Source organism: Saccostrea cucullata, unplaced genomic scaffold, assembly GCF_032062105.1.
Source record: "Saccostrea cucullata isolate Sc308-1 unplaced genomic scaffold, CSIRO_AGI_Scuc_v1 ctg181, whole genome shotgun sequence".
NCBI classification, from domain to species: Eukaryota; Metazoa; Mollusca; class Bivalvia; order Ostreida; family Ostreidae; genus Saccostrea; species Saccostrea cuccullata.
The window spans coordinates 214,302-237,092 of NW_026936455.1; the positions used below are offsets into that span (position 1 = coordinate 214,302).

A 22,791-nucleotide genomic window follows, 5' to 3' on the forward strand; every position below is an offset into this window, starting at 1 on the left:
TATTTATGTATATTTTTGCGTAAGCGTCTCGATTGTAAATTTCACCACCATAACAGTAAAGATTTTTAATTAAATAACAATATACTATGCCTGAAAATACATCAACCAAAATACATGCACTGAGACCTTTGGGGGGGAGGACTGTGAATTGACCCTTCTAATTTAAATTTACTTGGTTTAGTACCTTTACGTCCGGATACAAGTTTGTAATGTAATGCCAGTAAAGTTATAAACAAATATCTTTTGAGTTTTATATTTATGAACCCTATTCTTGATTTGATGACTATAGTAAGCATGATCAATCTCAACCCTGACGTTTGATCAACTACCAAAGATTGTTGGTTCTTGCAATTGGCGTCATATTGAGAAATACAGTGACAAAAATGAAAGTAATGGAGAATGTACAAGCATACCGAGGGATTGTTTGGAAAACTCATAACAAGGACTGGTATGAGTAAATGTAACCATAAAGGCTACACATTTTTATATGTAAAAATAAATGGTGTAAAATAAGGCGAATGATACATTCAATGTCTTTCATCTTTCAGACATAAGTTGTAGATATATGGAAGAAGTTGTAGAAATTCATGTCATCGTACCTATTGACCTAAAGTATAGAACAAATTAAAAATCTTAAGATAACAAACAACGATCCATCTAAAATATCTACAACCAAATACAAATCTGTGAACAAGTTATTGGTATTAAACACTGGGAATTCCAGAGGTAGGATCAGATGCCTAGGAAGAGGAAGCATTACTTATTGATCGAATATATTTCCTAAGCATGCATGCATACATTATCATAATTTCTGTGTTATGCAGACTACTTGTGCAATATTATAAAGGAAACTTTTACGCAGGTTATCTTATCTCGCGTGCACACGACATAAGAAAGAATTGGGATTTTATATTACAAGACGAAGACAAAATGATGTTTATATTTATCGCTTTGACTGTTCTTCATTTCAACATATTTGCAGGTAAAGTAATATTTTGAGATCTCTTATAAAATCACATTAAAGACAAGTTTTCTGTAAAGATACATTAATTAAAAATTATCGTCATTTTTGAAGAATAAGCCTACAATTGGACCACGCAAATTACCCTCAAAGATTTTGTGTTAATATGTTAAATTTCCTAGAAATTATTTAGAAATGTTGATCATTTTTAATATAATTCCCAGCGATGCACTGTATTTAATAGAGTTTTGAAGTTATGGTCTATTAGTACAGTTTCTGAGATTATTATTATTTTATATTTTAATCTACATTTCATGACAATGGAGCTTAAAGCATATAAAAAGTGCCTTGTATGATCCTAAATGCATTGTAAAATAATTTTCTTTGATAAATCTTTTAACAGAAGCTCAATTTGGGCCTATGGGGAATTTTCGTAAGTGAAAACTTCAAAATAATTTATTAAACTATAAAGATTGGCTCGGTTTTTTGTTAACTTCTAGTGTCATGCCTTGATTTGCTATATAGCAAATCCTTTTGGAGATTGAAAGACATTTTCTGTGAATGCTCGTTACTGTACATGTTCTGGTAGTGGTGATTTTGAAGATTTTAGTTTTCTGTTGTCATGTTTTAGGCATTAGTTTTAATGTTATCCGTTTTCGAAAATGGGCAAAACTTATAAAGATATAAACAATTTGATGGTTAATCAATACATTTCAATTATTTATATATATTTTAAGAAAATTTAAACAAAATAAATCGGGATATATGTTGATGAAAATATTATGTAGGTTATAGGGTAGTTCTTCTTGTGTTGCTTTAAATTAGGATTCGTGCTTTAAGAAAAACATTCTTTTTTGTTAAATATTTATTACATTTATAAGTACATGTAACTTTTGTAACCTACGTAATGCCAATTTCGGGAAAAGGATAACATTTCTCAAATGATTGTTCCTATCAATGAATTTCATATTTATTTTAATATAAATTGTTTTTCATTTGTTGTGTATTATCTTTATGAAAGATGGAAAATCAACATTTAATATTGAATCTGTAACCGTATTGTTAAAGTTTTAATGTCTTCTCATTTAATTTTTTTTATTTTTAGAAATATTTGATATAAAGAACCTTGGATCTTTAAATTCATCTGGTTCTGTCCATTCGCGCTTATTCAAAATTATGTCTTAATTTTTTAGGTATGTGTAGACAGGACAGTGATTGTACTTCTTTGTGTCACCACCAAGCACACTGTTCGCATGGTCACTGTGACTGTTTGGGTAATAAAAACAGACACTTAAAAAACACAGATGACAAGGTTTAATTTACATTCATAAGTTTCATAACGGTAATCAGTGAACAAGTTTATCTTTTAAAAAAGATAGGTGAGCTAGCGCCGTAGCAATTTTTAAAAACAGACAGGAGGATCCCTGATCAAGTGATTTATTTTGCTGAATTCTTTAATTTTTATCGAGGCTGGAGAGTGATAAAGTCATAATTGTTTTGTTAAGTGTATTTCATTGACACATAGGTAAAGAAACGAGGGGGGGGGGGGGTGTTGTGTTGTCCTATTGGAGTTTCGGCGCAACGGAACATTTATGACCTTTACTGGAGAGGGGGGAAACTCTTTATAATATGGAGACGATGCCGATTGAGGCATTGTATGAGCTGGTTTAAGAGTAGAATTTCTTGGCAATGTAGCAAAGAAAATACAGGGGAGTTTAAATGAATACAGAAAATAACCCAGGGTGTATGTTGTATAAAGAAATCCAGAGAGTTCCGAAGATGTGAAGCAGCTTGGTCCTTTGGGTCATCTTTGTCAAGAAATGTTTGGTTAGAAGCCATACACATCAGATATTTTTTATATAAATAATGAAATTATTCGTTTTTTAGCGTAAATTCTCGTTTCTGGAATTTGTTAAGATTGGCTGAATTGACCAATCAGAAATTAGAGTCTATCTTTGGTTGTGCTTAGACGTAAAAACACCTCCCTTGTCTTTGTTTATGTAATAGGGTTCTTGGAATGACAACATCGTTTTTTTGGTTTAGTTGATTTTATTAGTAGTACAAGTATAAGTAGTAGTAGACCCTGTAATAACAATAACAATTATCAGACAAGATAAAAAATATGTACAACTGCAATATAGTATTTGTTATCATTACAAATTCATACTTTATAGTTCATATTCTCTTTGTATTAAATTTATATAGAAATAATTACCACTTCTTTATCACAGATCAATTCATCATAAAAATAATTCCTTTGACAATTTAGTAATTTAAAATAAAAGAAAATCATAATAATTTATCATAATCATTATCTGATCTTAAATAATTCAGAATCAAATAATCTTACTGAACATTTACAGAAATACAATTTCATGCATTGGACTGAATACAAATGAAATTCAATTCAACACAAAATGTAAACATGCAAGACAAATACTGAAAATAAAGTTCTGTCAACACATACATATAATAGAACAACACAAACATAAAACACATAGATTACCTTCAATGTGGTCAAAAGGTCTTGATATTACATACTACCACATATGTATACAGATGCATGTCAGTCCTAGAAAGAATGCATAAAAATGAGTAATCTCCCTTAGCTGATATAAAAATCTTTAATAATGATAACTGATTAATTTAATGAAAAATACCTATGCTTTAAATTGGAAAGATTATTTAAATTATATGAAATAAAAGATAAAATTCCTATTTTTATGATAAATAGCATTATAGATATACAAGTTATTTATAAAACTAGTTTTACAACTTTACACTTATTTATTCATTTCACTCAGTCCTACATATATACAATTTCATGACTGAATTAGAGTGAAATGTCAGATAAAATATTTATGTTTCTCATTTACACAAGTACACAAACTCTCAAACTTTCACTCACCATTCTAACACCTTTTTCACTCATTTTCACACAAAATCAAAATCACAATCATACAAAATAATATAACAACAGACCTGAGATCCTTGAAATACACCCTCGATGAAAATGTAGATGAAGTGAACAACTGAACACCCAAAATAGTAAACTCAGGGAATCACCAAGATAAACATGAACACCCTGTCCTCTTGGACACAAAGACTTTGTCGCATATGCTAGCAGAGGATTAACGAAGTCAGAGGCTAGATACCCCCCCCCCCCCCCCACATAAATTAGAATCCCTTGCCATGAAATGGGCCATTTGCGACAAATTTAAGGATTACCTATATGGACAGGATTTTACTGTGCTGACGGATAGCAACCCTATGACGTATGTGCTAACGACAGCCAAACTAGACGCCACAGGACACCGATGGCTTGCCGCATTGTCAGCATTTAATTTTAATATCCTATACAGACCAGGAAAGAAGAACAATGATGCTGATGGACTTACAGTAAAACTCGTTTAGTACGAACACGGATATAGCGAATTCACGGATTTAGCGAAGTTTTTCTGGGTCCCCGGTAAAATTCTTAACAAATCGTTGTAAAATTTTACGGTTATATTGAACTCTGATATACGAATTTACGGATATAGCGAACCCATTTTGAGTCCCGATGAGATTAAATATAATAAAATTTATATCTTTTATAACGAACTTTCAAAGATCTTAAAATTTGCTAAATTGAACTGACTTTATTTTCTTGTAGCATTTGTATATAAAATTCAATTCATAATAAAACCTTAGTTATCGACGGTATGTTTTGTAATATTTGCTTCCCTAACATATTTGGTAGTAATACTTGAAGGAAAACATTCATATTGAGAACTCGCTATAAATGTTTATGCGAATTCGTTATACGGATATAACGAATTGCGGATATAGCGAATTAAATTCACAGGTCCCCAGGACTTCGCTATAACCGAGTTTTACTGTAGTAGAATTCCACCACCTGTTAACATGGAGTCAATTTCCTTAGATTCAGTCAAGGCCATCTGCAACTCTAGGATTTCTGGACCTTACATAGAAAACTTGTCAACAACAGTAAATATGGAAGATGAAGGAACAATTACATTAGACAAAGAGATCATAGATTGGACAAAAGCACAGAACGTAGACCCAGAATTACACAAGATCATCAATTTTGTGAAGTTAGGCAGAAAACCAATAGTTGCAGAAATTGGACCATCACCTTACATCAGACAATTTCATCACCTCAAATCTACAATGAGGAAATCAAGAAACAGCTAGTTCTACCATCAGATCATATAAATACAGTTTTGAGAGCGTTACACAATGATATGGGCCACCCTGGAAAAGATAGAACATTGTCATTAATACGAGAAAGATTTTACTGGCCAGGAATAGGCAGAGATGTAGAGGATTGGTTACGTTCATGTGGGAGATGTGTTAAAAGAAAAACACCACTGAATCAAAGAGCTCCACTTATAAACATCGAGACTTATTTTCCCTTACAACTCGTGTGTATGGATTTCCTGAGCCTGGAAAAATCTAAAGGAGGACAGGAGAACATACTCATCATTACAGACCATTTTACTCGCTATGCTCAAGCCATTCCAACTCACAATCAGACGGCCAAAACAACAGCAAGAGCCTTATTTGAAAACTCTATAGTACATTATGGGATACCAGAAAGAATACACTCGGATCAAGGGACCAACTTCGAAAGTGCCATCATCAAAGAACTTTGCATTTTGACAGGAATGAAGAAATCTAGGACAACCAGTTACCATCCAATGGGAAATGGCATGTGCGAAAGATTTAACAGAACACTTTTAAATATGTTAGGAACTTTGGAAAAAGAGAAGAAAAATGATTGGAAGTCGTATGTACCATCACTCGTTCATGCCTACAATTGTCCCAAACATGAAACAACAGGAGTATCACCATATTTTCTAATGTTTGGAAGGAATCCGAGATTACCAATAGATATTGCATTTGGAATTAGAAAAGAGAATCAGGATTGCAAGACGAAGTACATCAGTGAATTGAGAGAAAGGCTTGCGAGCGCATATGAATTAGCAGAGAAGAATGTAAAGGAGGCACAAAAGAGCCAAAAGACAACTATGACAGTAAGGCTAGAGGAATATCTTTACAAAAAGGAGACAGAGTTTTAGTAAAAATTTTAGCATTTGAGGGAAAACACAAAATTTCAGACAAATGTGAGGATACACCATACATAATAATTGACCAACCCAACAAAGACATTCCAGTATTCACAGTTATGAGAGAAGACGGATTAGGAAGGAAAAGAAACTTAAACCGGAACTTACTGTTACCCATTGGTTTTATAGCCGAGACCACAGATTTTCCACCGCAGGACACAAAACCCATTCCTAAGCCAAGAACCAGGCTGACAAGAAAGAAAGAGATCACAGAAAGAGAGAATTTAGTGACTGATTCCCAATCTATAGATGATTCTTCTTCTGACGATGAGACATATGAGATTAAAACAGTCAAGACCAGAAAATTTTTCAAGAAGGATGAGAAGGATAATGCTGATCAGCAGGTTGTACCAGAACAACACCAGGTTATACCAGAGACACCACAGGTTATACTGGAGAATGAGGAAATTGTGCAAGAAAATCAGGAAGTGGTACAAGAGAAGAGACAGAAACAGCAGATGTTCAGGAAGAGGTACCCTTACCTGAAACATCAGAACCAGTACCATTGAGAAGATCACAGAGGGTAAGAAAACCACCAAAGTGGTATTCTTCAGATAAGTATATCACAAAGGCAATGGTGCAGTCACCATTGGAAGAGAAAATCAATTGTATACAAAGTCTTCTTTCCAATACGGATTTATTTTCAGGGATGGAAAAAGATGTCGCAGCAACTATTCTTAACATCATCGACCATGGTTAGCATGACGAGGACGTCATTTGCCACCTGGGGGGAATATGTGGTAAACTGTAAATATTTAAAAAGAGTGTATAGTTTTAGTATTTTAGAATTTTTCATTTATTTGACGTGCATATTATTATTTTTGTCTGCTAGATAATTTTGATATGATTATTTCCAGGAATTTATTTAATTTAACTCATTTATATTTCAGCAGTTTATTATTCATTTAAGGTATATGGTCATACCAGTTCTACCCAAAAATAAATCTACCCACAAAGAGATTTCCCTCCAAAATCTTGACCAATGAAATCTCATTGTCAGGTCACTTCATAGGTCACTGACCTATCAAAGTTTATAGCTATAAGTAAGTATAAGGGAAAATTTCTAAATAATTCTAAAGCTTCTAAAGTATAATATACCTTAAATAAATAATAAACTGCTGAAATATAAATGAGTTGAATTAAATAAATTCCTGGAAATAATCATATCAAAATTATTTAGCAGACAAAAATAATAATATGCATGTCAAATAAATGAAAAATTCTAAAATACTAAAACTATACACTCTTTTTAAATATTTACACTTAACCACATTTAGAACAATCAGATAATGACTCGGACTTTTCCGTCAGAAAAAAAAACCCGTAAAATTTGAAGTATTACAAATATGTTATTATCTTTAATGTGTACGCTACACAATAAATAATATCATCTGTTTTATGCATATTAAATCAGATGACTTTATTTTACGGGAAAAAGATATTAATTTTTTGGTCGGGATCGGCCTGCGGCCTTGGGTATATATAAGTCGGAAGGCTCGGGATCAACATTCTTTTCATCAACTTGCTGGATACAGAGTAGGTTGAATATTTCTTTGTCAAGTTTTTTCATAATATTTGTAAGAAATTTTTTGCATCGGTCTTAAATATAGTTAGATTTTGGTTAATGGATAATAAAGTTTGTATGTTCTTAATACTATTTTAATCCAGCGTATATATTTTATCTGGATTGTGCTGGATTTACAGCCCGATTAAATGTGACACGACAGCCATTTTAAATATATTGTTTCTAAATTTGCCCGTAGCAAATTCCTCAAAAAAGTTTGTATCTGGTGAACTACAATTAGTAATTTTTTTTGCTTGTTATTTACTCTAACGAGCGGAAATGCCTCCCAAAAATAAGACTAAGAGGAATTGCAGACTGAGAGACAACGAGGGGAAAGCATCAAGGTCAAAGAGGTCAAGACAAGAGCGACCAGCTGTAGCGGTTGACGATAATCATACAGTACAGGAACCAGGTCCTTCAGGAAGCATCGCCGCCCAAGAGAATGTAGTTGGTGCCAGAATGTCAAACTCTCCCCCACTGGCCCCAGCACCTGTGCCTGCTTTGGCCATTGAATCTCAATCAGGTACAAGCATTGGTGATGAGAATCAATATGTTTATAGCATTCATTCACTATTGGCTAGCAATGTCTCTAACTCGTTGAAGTCTAAAATCATTAGTTCAGCATACATAGATTAGTTTGTTGCTTGATAACACTTCCCTGACAGAAAATATTTTTTAATGAAAAAGGGGAGTTGGTCACAAGAGAGGTTGTTAAACCTAGCAATAAGATTCAAAATATCAGTAGATGGACAGAGGCATTCTTAGTTTATGCTAGCATTTATGCTTCAGCCCACCCAGAATCTTATCAGGGTTTGCTGAAATATTTACATGACATAAGACTCGGGGCATCAAGATGTGGGGAGGGGGATTTGGGATGGAAGAAATATGACGAGCAGTTTCGACTTCGCCGCAGTATCGATCCCACCATAGATTGGTCTAAAGTAGACTATGAGTTATGGTTGATGTTTATGTCATCATCCCCACAATCTAAACTAACAATTAAACCAAACAGCCCAGCTACAACAAGTGCTATAATTTCAACTTCAAGGGTCATTGTGACAGACCTTCTTGCCAGTACATGCACAAGTGTATTAAATGTTCTGGGAGTCATCCGCAATATTTGTGCCCTCAATCTAATTATGTTGGGAAGTCCACAATTTACCCAAGGGGACCACTGCAGGGGCAACCCCAAGTTAGACCCCTTATGTCACACCCAACCCAAACCCCAAGACCACAAAGGTATATGGGCCCTAGGAAATTCCCCTATTAATGTTGAAAAGTTAAGTGAATATTTGCAACCATATCCAGACAAATATGCTGCTAATTATATAAGAAATGGGTTTTCAAAGGGTTTTGAAATAAATTATACAGGCCCAAGGTGTCACGTGTTTTCAAAAAATCTTAAGTCTGCAAGTGAACACAATGATGAGTTGATGGATAAGATAAGTAAGGAAATAAAGCTTGGCCGAATCATGGGTCCTTTTGATCAACTTCCAATTTCTAACCTTCATATTTCGCCAGTTGGCATTGTCCCTAAATCTGATGGAGGGTTGCGAATGATTACCCATTTATCCTATCCTAGTTCCCAGGGGATCACCGACTTTATAGACCCAGATTTATGTACAGTGCAGTAGTCAATATGATCGCAAATTTTGGAAGGGGCGCATTGATAGGTAAGATGGATGTTGAAAGTGCTTTTCGTTTAGTTCCAATCAATCCAGGGGATTTCGACTTGTTAGGTTTCTCTGTAGATGGATTATATTACATAGATAAATGCCTTCCCATGGGTTGTTCCATTAGTTGCAGAATTTGGGAAACATTTGCAACTTTTCAACACTGGCTTACTCAGTTCAAGTCTGGATTGAATACATTAGATCATTATTTAGACGATTTCCTTTTTGCAGGTAGGTCTGGTAGTGGTGAATGTGAAATTCTAATGTCTACTTTTAGTTACATAGCTGGGGATTTAGGGGTACCACTAGCCCATGAGAAAACTTCTGGTCCAACGACAAAATTAATATTTCTAGGTTTCGAAATTGATACACTAGAGATGACAATTAAGATCCCAGAAACAAAGTTAGAAATCCTGAAGAGTCTTATTGGAAATTTTTTTAGATAAGGAAAAAGTTACACTGCAAGAAATGCAGTCTTTAGTTGGAATGCTCAATTTTTTCTCAAAGGCAATCAGATCTAGTAGAGCTTTTTATTCGAAGAATGTATGATGCATTTAGTGGAGTTTTCAAGCCACATCATCATATTAGATTATCAGTTGGAATTAAAAGTGACCTTAGAATGTGGCTGGTGTTCTTGAACCATTTCAGTGGGGTAGCATATTTTCCTAATACTGTATGGGAAGATTCTAGCATTTAACAGTTATTTACAGATAGTGCAGGTTCAGGTCCTTTAGGTTGTGGGGGTTACTTTAGTGGAAGTTGGTTTTTTCTCCAATGGCCAAAACACTGAAACAACCAAGAAATTTTGAGAGACATGGCTTTTCTTGAGCTCATACCAGTAGTTTTAGCAATAGAGATATGGGGACCTAGGTTGCTACATAAAAAAGTCCAGTTTCATGTTGATAACCTTTCACTAGTTAGTGTCATCAATACCCAATCTTCCAAGTCCAAAAGAGTTATGGAATTGGTAAGACATTTGGTTCTTAGACTGATAATCAACAATGTTATATTTAGGGCAAATCACATTGGTAGCTTGGATAACAAAATTGCAGATTCTATTTCTCGCAAACAGTGGTTCCGCTTCAAGACGTTGGCACCAGTGGCAAGCACCAGACCAGACCCTCTTCCAGTAGAATTAGTCAACATGATTTACAGATTCAAATGAATAAATTGCTAGATGCTTCAATCTCTGAAAACACTAAGACAACATACGAAACAGGACAAAATTCATTTTATAATTTCCGGAAAGAATTTGGGTACGAAATTTCATGGCCCCCACCTCTTAGGGATGTTGTTCACTTTGTTGCTTATCTGTCACTTAAGAAGTGTCCCTATGCTTTTCTAAATCTTATCTATCTTCTATTAGTTTTCAATGCAAAATCCACAATTGGGTTGATGAAACAAAGAACTTTCTGGTTGTAAAGGTTCTTGAGGGTATGAGAAGAACTGGTAGGTCTGTAGATGCAAGGCTACCTATAACCTTGCAGTTGCTTACTAAAGTTGTTAGGGTTTTACCGAGCATTTGTAGCGATAGTTATGAAACAAAATTGTTCAGAGCTGCTTATATATTAGCCTTCTTTGGTTTTCTCAGAATAGGGAAATTCACATTGTCTACTGGTAATAGTGTTCATATAATTTTACAAGTGACTGATGTTCAATTTGAAGCTAATTACTCCAAGGTTTTTGTACACATAAGAATGTCAAAATGTGATCAGGATAGAAAGGGGGTTTCTTTAGCCATTGAAAAAAGTGGGGGAATCCTGTGTCCAGTAGCAAGTTTGATATATTATCTTGCAGTAAGACCAAAAATTGAAGGGCCATTATTTATCCACTGTGGAAAAAAATCCCCTTACCAGGTACATTATCAGTTCTCTTCGGTTTTGAAAAAATCACTTCAGTTTTGGGGGGGGGGGGTTCAGGGACATTATAGGACCCATTCATTTCGTATCGGGGCAGCCACTGCAGCATTTGAATCGGGTTGTTCACAAGATGTCATAATGGAAGCAGGGCGTTGGAAATCTAGGGCATACAAATCATACATATGTTGTCCTATTGGGCAGATGTTGGGGGCAAATAAGTTGTAATTTTGTAAATATAACAACAATCATTCAAATTATTGCATAAATTTGTAGAGGTCCCTGAAGTTAAAGTCTGGTGTGTGGGCTCCTCTATTATTAAGAATGCAATGATGGCATCAGTATGCAGACTGGGGGGAACAAATCTTGGATTGGATAGATTGAAAATAAATATCTGGTGGCAGGGATATTCAGGTTTTAATTTTTTGAGACTTTAAAAAAGGTTTTTTTCTGACAGATTACGAGGAATCCCCAGACTTTTTGGTTATTCACTGTGGGGCAAACGACATAGGGTAATTGATCTGTATACTCTAATTGAGAAAATTAAATCCCATCTAAAGATTATTAAGACTTGTTTTCCACATTCTACACTTGTTTGGTCACAGATGCTGCCACGAAATAAATGGAGGTACTCGGGGGGACAATAAAGCAATGGAGCGATCCCGTCTTAAGGCCAATAGGGTAGCTGCTTCATTAGTTCTAGAGTTGGGGGGTTGTTACATAAAGTAGCCTGATTTATTGAAAAACGTGTCACAATTTCTGTTGCCAGATGGAGTACACCACAATGACCTAGGAAATAAACTCTTTCTACATAATATCCAAGGGTGGTTAGAATTTTTCCTGTCAAAACAAGGCAATGTGTATCCTTAAACAAAACATAAAGAACATTGGTCCGTGGGGGCTTTTTTGTCAGTTGCTTGGGTGCTTCCCCCATGTGTGGGATGACCGCGAACTTTCCTTTGGTTGTTCGCTGTCATGTGGCGTTTGCGCACACCAAAGCAACTGAGGCCTACATAAACTTTGTATTGTTGTGAAGTTTTCACCATTGAACAGTGAAGGGGGTTGAAGTGTTGAACCATTTTATATGTAAAATATTTGCTGATATGTTGATATAATTTGTTTTGTGCTTGAATTGTGCATATAACTAATTACACTTAAATAAGTAACCACCCGCGGTTTACCCGGGGTGGTCGTTTTTGAACATATGACTTGTTTGTGTTGATGAATTTTGTTGAATTTTTGTGGGTTTGCCCAAAAGTTGTGTGTATTAATTGGCATCCCACAAAATACTATGCCACGGCCAATGTTCGCCAAAATAAAGGTTAAAACAAACATCTTGTTTTCATTTCCCTGTATAAATAATATCATCTATTTTATGCATATAAAATCAGATGACTTTAATTTACGGGAAAAAGGTATTAATTTTTTGGTCGGGATCGGCCTGCGGCCTTGGGTATATATAAGTCGGAAAGCTCGGGATCAACATTCTTTTCATCAACTTGCTGAATACAGAGTAGGTTGAATATTTCTTTGTCAAGTTTTTTCATAATATTTGTAAGAAATTTTTTGCATCGGTATTAAATATCCCACCCACCCATTCCCTTAATTTGGAGTTTAAATGATTGCATATTTGGTTCTTGGTGTTGGCTTTTCCTTTGTATTTTACAGAATCCGTTGCACTGGATGTCGTCTTAACGAAATGTGGCATAACCTGTAGAGGAGCGGCGTTTGCGCACACCAAAGCAACTGAGGCCTACATAAACTTTGTATTGTTGTGAAGTTTTCACCATTGAACTGTGAAGGGGTTGAAGTGTTGAACCATTTTATATGTAAAATATATGTTTTGTGCTTGAATTGTGCATATAACTAATTACACTCAAATAAGTAACCTTAAATAAGTAACCACCCGCGGTTTACCCGGGGTGGTCATTTTTGAACATATTACTTGTTTGTGTTGATGAATTTTGTTGAATTTGTGTGGGTTTGCCCAAAAGTTGTGTGTATTAATTGGCATCCCACAAAATACTATGCCACGGCCAATGTTCGCCAAAATAAAGGTTAAAACAAACATCTTGTTGTCATTTCCCTGTATAAATAAACATGGTTATTTAATGCTACAACGTGGTACAAACGAAATAGTTATCATACTGTCTATCTATAGTAATTTTCCCAGAATGCACGACCGTGAAGCCGAGCATGCGTATTCAAGAAATTTGGACTAACGTAGTTGCTAGCGCTCGAGAGCGCTAGCAATGATTGGAAAGTCTCATTTCCCCCGCACTTGTTTCCGTTAAAGAGTTCAATAGCCAACAGACATATCATCCATCAACATCACTAATCCTAGTATACAGTGGGTTACAGTGGAAACAAAGAGATATTTGTATCAACTATGGGTAGTAACTGTATCAAAACATTCCAGTTTTAAAAATTCGGCATGATAGATAGACACGCTTGGACAGACATGACGGATACAATTCTCGTATGCTATTTTGTTCTTTGCACCCCAATCAATAAGCGAGTCTGAACTCGCTTGTTTTGGTTTGAAGATAAGCAATTTGTATATGGTATATATGTATCAGGCACGTAGCATCGTTTTTGAAAGTGGAGGGGGGGGGGCAACCAGAGAAAATTTTAAAATTTTTTTACCTTACCTGTAAAAGTTGACAAGCAAACCAAAAAAAAAAAAAGAAAATTGCCCAAACTCGAAAATCCTTTTTCGTGGGTGTTGGGGGGGGGGGGGGGGGGAGTGGGGGTTAGTGGCTAACTTTTTTCAAGGCCCACTTCCTTTCACTTCCAACTTTTTCTGCATAAAACATTTTCCTTCATATCACTATGCTGTGGTAAGAAGTGGGGGGCCAACCAACCTTTCAATGGACATTTTCAATAGTAAAAGTATAGTTGGGAAAAAAAGGGGGGGCCCCCCCCCCCCCCCCCCCCCCCCCCCCCCCCCCCCCCCCCGTTGCTACGTGCCTGTTTATAATTGTATTTCACTCTGAAACCTACAGCCCTTTATTTGGATAAATGCACTCTTCAAATTCATGCTGAAATTTTCATGTCTATTGATATTAAATGGACTTAAATTGTTAATTATGTTTTTGGGAGAAAACTAAATTTTTGCCTTTATTGCTTTAATGTTTGTGCTTGTTGGGGAGTTTCACTTTATTATTATACTCAAAAAATGAAAACTTTATATGCGATTCTTTCCTATATGAAACGAACAAAATAAAGCTAGGTAAGATAAAATGTATTCTAACTTTGCCTGTTTAATATTCCAGCTATGACACATATCTGTTCATCTGATAATGACTGTAGCAGCCATTGCCACCACGGAGAACATCCTCATTGCTCACATTACGGAGGGATGTCTTCTTGTCATTGTTATGGTAATGTACAAAATTCAAGTGCTGAATACTCTAAACAGGAAGTTAAGTTCAATGTATTGAATTAGAAGTAATGATGTTCTCTAAAGTTAAGTAGTGATTCTACAATTAATACTGGTGTTTAGACTTCATTTTCAACATAAGAACAAAGTATACGCAGTCTGAAATACCAATGTAACAGGTATACATGTATCTATTTATGTATTTATTTGTCTTAAAAAAGGATCATATCCAAAGTTAAGCAGCTTGTTGAATTATATTTTATAAATCTGGTTTCAGTGCAACAAATTTAATCATTATATACAAACTTCTGCAGTCGACAATTGTGACAAGTTGAATTAGAATGTAATGATACGTTTTTTCTACCTTCAATCGAAGTCCTTCTTTTTCGGTGTTCAATTTTCTTGATAAATCAAATCTACATCGTATACTTTCTTATCCTTATGCTGTCTTTAAAATATCAACCCTCATGTTGATCACGGAGAGCTCTTATTTAAAAATAAAGAACAAAAAATAACTTATTTCCTTTTCTTTTCTTCAGAATGTTTAACAGATAATGAGTGTGTTTGCCAACTTGGGGAGACAGGAGTGTGTCATAAAGGATTCACCTTTGGTGTCTTCCGAACTCATTACTGCCAATGTCTGGGTAGGTAGGAGTGTGATCCACTGCAATGTACATGTAATTAACACCAATGTATATCTCAAATTCAGTTGTTTAATAATCGTTCATAACTTTCACCTTGACTGAAAACTTCCCGGAAATCAGGTAGACATTAAATTAAATAAGTATATGCAAGTAAGTTATACCTCTGCAACGCCTTGGGGGCAGTGAGGGTTATCCTGAAGTTATCATTTATATTCTATTCCATTTTAAACAGATTAAGCTCAGTTTTAGCTCACTTGAGTCGTTGTTTGTCGTCGTCGTCGTTGTTGGCATTGTTGTCGTTGTTGTTATAAACTTTTAACATTTTCATCTTCTTCTCAAGAACCAAAGGGCCAATTTCAACCAAACTTGCTACAAAGTATCCTTGGGTAAGAGGGATTCAATTTTGTTCAAATGAAGGGCCACACCATCTTCCAAGGGGAGATAATTATGAATTTGTGAAAAATTAATGGCATTTTTAAAAAGAACCACTGTGCCAGAAACGATGAAACTCATGTGGAATCATCCTCTGCTAGTGTTGATATAAATTTGAGCAAATCATGATCCTCGGGGGTAAGGTGGGACCACAATGGCCGATCAAAGTTTTACATAGCAATATGTAGGAAAAATCTGTTAAAAAAATCTTCTTCTCAAGAACCATTGAGGCAGGAAAGAGGAATCTCATGTGAAATCAACCTCAGGTAGTGTAGATATAAATTTGTTCAATTCATGACCCCTGGGGGTAGGGTGGGGCCACAATGGCCGATCAATTTTTACATAGGAATATATAGGAAAAATCTTCTCAAGATCCATAGGGACATGGAAGATGAGACTTATCTTGTATCATCCTCAGGTAGTGTAAATTCAAGTTTGTCCCAATCATGATTAGGTAGGGTGGGCCACAATGGCTGATCAAAGTTTTCATATGACATATAGGAAAAATCTTCTTGAGTTTTAAAAGCTTCTTCTCAAGTACTGCAAAGCTGTGATTAGTGATATTTATATGGAAGCATCCTCAGGTAGTGTAGCTTCTGGTTTGTTCAAATCATACCCCCAGGGATTGGATGGGGGCACTAGAAAGCCAAGCGAGACAATCTGACAGACAGGTTCAGAAATAAGTAATTATTAAGTTTTAGTGTAACTGGTTTAAACCTAGCTCAGGCCAATTTTACCCAATGGCTGAATGTTACAAATATGACTTAATTAATGTAAATACCCAAGCAAATATAGCATAAAAGATACTAGTAAGTTTTAAGTTGTCAGTTTTGAGAAATGTTTGTGTATATAGTTCAAAGTACAACTACTAAAGCTTCTACCACCACTTCCACTACAACCATTTCCACGACCTTACCGTTGGTTCCTTTGGAATGTAAGCACCACAAGATCAGTATTATCGCATCCATCGCAGAAAATGTACATGTCGAGGACAACAGAGCAGCACTTTGCCCCAGTAATAATAAACACCAATCATCTGACGCCTACGTCATCAACAAATGTAACTCCACGGAAAGGACTTCCTGGATGCGGGGTTTATCGGTAGAGTATTTTTTAGACGAGGAAGTCTTGAATTTTCTTTTTTGAATATGTGACTTTGATAATGAATTTGATAATTGGAGATAGCATATGTGTTTCCCCTCATGTCTGTCATTAGTGTTGAAAGCAAAATTACACCGATATTGGAGATGTAAAAATTTTTAGAAGTCTAAATTCTAAATATAATTATTATACATTTGAGTGATGAATATACGGATTGAAACATAAAACAAGTTATACATTTGATCTGTATATCATTTCGAAGAGGCTATAATTTCTTACAAGTCAAAACTGCTGTGTATTTAGCTTTTTGATTTCTTTAAACTATTTTTTAATGCTGAACCTCTTATTAAACTTTTTAAATTTTCGTAATTATTCTTAAAATCTGCAAGGAATACAGTTCAAATTTACATTTATATAACCTTAGTTTGTAAGTGTCGTTCATGATGATTGTCGGGGATACATTTTTACAGGTAAAATCTTCCTGTAAAAGTATTCAGCCGTACACGCCTGTTGCAACTTTCTTCCAAAATAGTAATGATTTAGCAGGGTTTCTCATTGGTTGTACTAATTCTGGAGATGGCTTTGAGGTAAGTGCAATATTAATAAGGTATTGACCTCCTCTGTCAGTATAGCCCTCAAAATATAAATAAAACATTTTAAACCAGTATCGAGCCTTCCAGATTTTTTTCTTTACAAAAACCCTCGCTTAATAAATCAAAATTATGCATTGTTCAAAACTGCCACGAAATTTTCCTTTACATTACATGTATCTGGTTCTCCTACTTAAGTATTCTTCAAATACAATTTATTTTTCAAGCGACTTATCACGGTGTAATATGAATAATCATTGAGAGGAGTCTTATTTGTACAAATTCATTTAATTGTTATGTTTTTATTCAATCAAAGTAAAAGAATAAGAATATTAGAAATTTAGATAAATGCGGACTTATAAAAACGCTTCTTGTCTGTTTTTTAGTATTATTTCCTATGTCAAAGAGGTTGTTTTTTGTTCTATCGAAGGATATTTTATCTTTTTACATGTCTTTTTTCCATTTTGATTTTAATAGAACAATAGAAAACCACATTTTCACAAATGAGTTATCAGAATTGGTTTTAACAATTTTTTTACGAAAAGAGAGTTTTGACTGAAGGACATGGACTCAAAATTAAGTGCATAGTCTTATAAATTTTAAAGAAAGGATAATCTTCGGAAAAATTTGAAAATTTTGGTATTTTTCAAAATAGATTCCTCTTTACATTTACATGCACTTACATTAATTCACAAAGAATATAAGTTACCAGCACTTGACTTACTTCCTTTATTCCTGTTCACTCCTTGGGGAGCATAGGGCCGCAACCACACCGCGCCAATGGACTCTGTTTTGAGCTATCGATCCTTTTTAGTTGGGTCCAGGTAAATCCAGCTTCTTTTGCTTCCATTTCTATAGATCTCCTCTAGGTTTGCCTTGGTCTCCCAACCCTCCTCTTTCCTTGTGAATTCCAATCCGGAGCTTGTTTAGTTGTGTGTTGTTTGAGGGTTTGCGTAAGGTGTGTCCTATCCAATCCCATTTTCACTTTTGGATGTAAATATCTATTGGATTTTGGTTGGTTCTCTCCCATAGGCTGTTGTTTAGTATGGTATCAGGCCATCTGATGTTAAGGATATGGCGGAGACATTTGTTAATAAAAGACTGTAATTTGCTGTTAATTGTTTTCGTAACTTTCCAGGTCTCGGAACCATACAAAAGAACTGCTTTAACATTTGTATTAAAATCCTGATTTTGCTGTTGATGGAGAGAGCTTTTAGAATTTCAGATTTGTCTGAGGGTGTGGAAAGCATGTCTTGCCTTATTAATTTTGCTTCTGACGTCATCATCTGCTCCACCATCCTTGTTTACCCAAGATAGGTGAATCTGTCAGTTTCTTTGATGTTCTCCCCATTTAACTGAACTGGTGTCTCTTGTTTGTTATTAATTCTTATACCTCGGTTTCCTTGGTATTTATTTTAAGGCCAGTCTTTTGGGCTTCTGACGCCAATCTTGAAAGTTTTACGAGCGTCTCGTAGCTTGTGCGGGAGCAGGTCAATGTTATCTGCAAAATCCAGGTCCTCTAGCTGTTTTGTGAAGGTTCACTGGATTCCATTTTTACTGCCCTTTGTTGTTTCCTGCATGATCCAGTCAATGACTATCAGAAATATGGTATATACCCGCACTCAAGGTCAAGATCTAGTAAATGACTTTAGACTAAATTTTTGGTGCTAGATCCATTATGACGTCATAATCAATTTCAACTTTCTTTTTCCCGTACTTTACGGCTTAAGCAGAATTATGTAGAAAATAGGGTATTTTCATGACATTCAATAAGAAATGATATGAAAAGTAAACCGGATACCTATATTAAATTTGATAAAATTTTAAAGAAGAGGCCATGAACAAACAAATTACCGTTTTCTGAGAGACTGTAGGCAATCTGGATACATTTCCTTTGTCGAATATAATAAAACTCCCATATTCATGACTGGTTTTCTTAATTTTGCATTGAAAACGACAGTTTAAAATACAGTTTTTCATCTTGTTTACCTACAAAATTATGCCCCGAAACACCTTATTTGACCAAGCTAAAGTTGTTAAGTATCAATAAAAGAAATTATTTCTCAAATTTGATAAATCTGTAGGCACCTTTCATTTACTAGATCTTGACCTTAACAATGTGAAATTATTTGCTTTAATGAGAAAAAGTCATTCAAAAACTATTTAATTGAAATTTTATGAATTGTATTTTTCATTCAAATGGGACATTTTTCCAAAACAAAAAAAAAACACAAAACTTTATGAAATTGAATTCCTGAAACATGTGGAGTTAACGAACAGCGTTTGATCTCTCAAATCCATCAAATACCGGTATTAGTGTTTAAATCCTCGGGACTTATGTTAAACAACATAAAATCAATCAATAGAAATTTTTCATGCGTAGAAGATGTTCTTCCATATCGAATCAACTGAACGACCTCGAATGTACTACATAGACGCCATGACACCCCCCCCCCCCTTTCACAAACTTTGAAATAAATGTTGGAAGACCTCTTGTCTGTGGAGTATGAAGTTTAACTTTATTGAATGTAATGATATTACCTAAAATATACAAATGAAGAGACTTCTAACCCCTCCAATTCTATATTCAAATGAAGAGGAAATGTATAAATTTTTAACATTCGTTGATGTTAATACATTCGAGGTTGTTTTTCCGACATCTGACGGAAAGACCAGAGGTGATGCGATTGTGTATGCAGGTGACAAAATATAAGTAAGGGAAGTAGACAATTGAAAGGTTAAAGTCATCACGTTTATCATAAAGTTTTGTTGTTAGATAACAATTAACATCTTTTTCTCGTAAAATATCCAAATATGAAACAGATGTGTCAGACTCTGTGGTATCTTTTATTACAAGCTCACAAGGATATATCGTGTATACAAAAAATGAAAATATAATACGCGTCGATATATAAAGTGTTGTGTTTTCTTTTCTTTTTTATACGTTTTTCCCATAAATATTATACATGTATCTACATGTACATACATGTAATATATTAATATTTTTATACAAAACTGATTGCTAATAATTTCAATTTCCGTGTATGCATTTTTAGCTAAAGATAAACTTCCCTCGATAAAAATCATATAAATTTACATTACTTTTAAAATTTTCATTTTCTAATGTATTTACTTTTGTCTATTTTAGAAACATACAATTATACCTTTAGAGTTCCTTTGTAGACAGTCAGTTTACAAATACACTAGCATGCACTGATTGGCAATTGAAAATTACTAATGAGTGAAAGGTACACCTGTTGTAGATTGCTGCCCAGACATGTAGTGAGCCCCCAATGATCTTTACCCTGAATGGAACAACCACTCCTCGTATGTCGGATTTCTACACCATACAGCAGTGGAAACCAATGTAACGGATTTTCTTTGTATTTTAAATACATTCTTGTCTTTTTGTCTGTCTTACCTTTTTGGGGGGATATAAGGATGAACTATAGCAACTCTTCTTTCTAAGATCCATAGTTATTCACAAAAATTTTAATTGCAACCATTTATGAAACATAACCTTTAACGTGAAGAAAAATATTATCTATTAAGGTTTTAATATACTTGTACTTTTAAGTGAAACAAGATTGTTTGATTGAGGCAAAAGGAAAAACTGTTTTTCCTAATGCTGCAATCATGTTTTTACGTCAATGCTACTTTATTTGAATTTTAATATTTGCTGAAACTAAAATAACAAATTATATACATATATACAATTCATACACATATAATAACCTTGACTTGGGGTAAAAGTTAGGACAAACTGAAATCTTTTTATGATTGTATGAACCCCATTTTTCCTATTTCCAAGACGATTTTGATTAAGACTCTTCTCTGACTATCTTTTATGTTTAAAAGGGGATTAAATGATTAGGAGAATAATTAATCTAAATTTTGAGGTCTTTCCTTTATAAAATGAATAATAAAACGCACATATTTTTAAACATTTCATTTAAATATACAGTTGTATGTATAATTACAATGTCATGAGTATAAAACTATTGCTGATTGTTTATCATTAAGAAAAACTTATGAAAGAATATCTGAAAACACGATACACTTGAAAAAATGATCCAAATACTGTTTTATTCTATGCCCTACAAAGTAGATGTACATATATACATTATCCTCGACCTAAGCACCTTATATCATAATATATTATAAAAAATGTACATGAATAGTAAACTGATAGAAGTGTGTATCATTTTTGTGACATTCTTATTACTTTTACTCTAAATAATTGAGGTATCCTCAACTAAACAAATAATTCACATTCATCAGATTTGGTGATAAGTCGCTGGAAAAATGTTAAATTTGAAGAAAAAACCCTGGAAGAAACACTATAAAAAGAAGAGAAATTAATACTGGTCTTGTGAACTACATAATGTGAATTACAAATGAAAAATTTCTTGATATGATAAAAAGAAGAAAATTCGAAGGATAATCGAAGCTCAAGTAAGATTTTTTAACACCTGCGAACGTTTAATATACCTATTTGCCAAATTTTGAACTTTCACAGGAAAATGAGATGATTAATTTGTTGTTCAGCATACAGGTATTGAGTTGCCAACAGCATGTAAGGATTTACTAGTTATAATAGGATAATAGCTTCAACAGTTTCGTTTAATGTCGTCATTTTTAAGATCTAAAGTCGATACAGTGACCTTGTCATCAAATGCATTCATGAAGTCAAATTCCGACTGATGCTTGCATACTTATTGTGAAGCCGTTATACATGTATACACATTACACACTAAAAATTTGACGGATTTTACGTTATTTCTCGATCATGACAAGGAGCACACGGCGGGTGTGACCGCTCGGCAGAGGATGCTCACTCCTCTATGGCACCTGATCCCACCCTGATGTTTTGGAGATCCGTGTTTGCTCTGCTTCTATTTTGTATTGTTTCATGAACTTTTGAGCTTGAACACTGTTTGTTATCTCCATATATTTAATTAAGAGTTTTTAAGCAAGTTTCTTTTCTGAGAAAAACAGTTTAAATGTAGCTTCTGAAGCATAATTGGTAATAAGATAAGAGAATATTGTCACTTTAACCCTTCCACATGAATGATAGTTGTAAAAATTGATAATAATAGTGAATGATATGATAGTGAATACATTGTCCTTTTATCACATTCATACAATGTTCACAATTCATACCTAGGAGTTTAATTTTTCAATTATATAAAAGGCTTTTTCTTAAATCAATTGTGCGGTATACACTTGTAAATGTACTTCAAACATTACTACGTGCATTTACTTATATCATGCTTAACATACTTCTAAGTCTAAAAATTGTCAACAAAGCCTTGTACATTTAAAAAAAAAATGTTTTAATAGGATTTTGAAAAAAAAAAAGTAGGTCATGGTTTTTATTGGATGACCCATTTAATTGAGATAGATCAAGTAGATAATCCAACTATATCGGACCTACAATGACTAATCACTTATCA

At 34.2% G+C, this 22,791-nt stretch overlaps 1 protein-coding gene and 1 pseudogene across 1 annotated transcript; both read left to right on the forward strand.

The window, feature by feature from the left end:
* Nucleotides 1-875: 875 nt before the first annotated feature.
* LOC134245634 (uncharacterized) lies at nt 876-20,744 on the forward strand. The gene is made up of 8 exons (XM_062727901.1): nt 876-982; nt 1,365-1,394; nt 2,155-2,235; nt 14,462-14,569; nt 15,108-15,212; nt 16,498-16,745; nt 17,216-17,332; nt 20,599-20,744. The coding sequence occupies exons 1-8, from the start codon at nt 931-933 to the stop codon at nt 20,704-20,706; spliced, it is 849 nt and encodes a 282-aa protein (XP_062583885.1). The 5' UTR covers nt 876-930; the 3' UTR covers nt 20,707-20,744.
* On the forward strand, nt 7,912-11,833 carry LOC134245625 (uncharacterized; annotated as a pseudogene).
* Nucleotides 20,745-22,791: the final 2,047 nt, after the last annotated feature.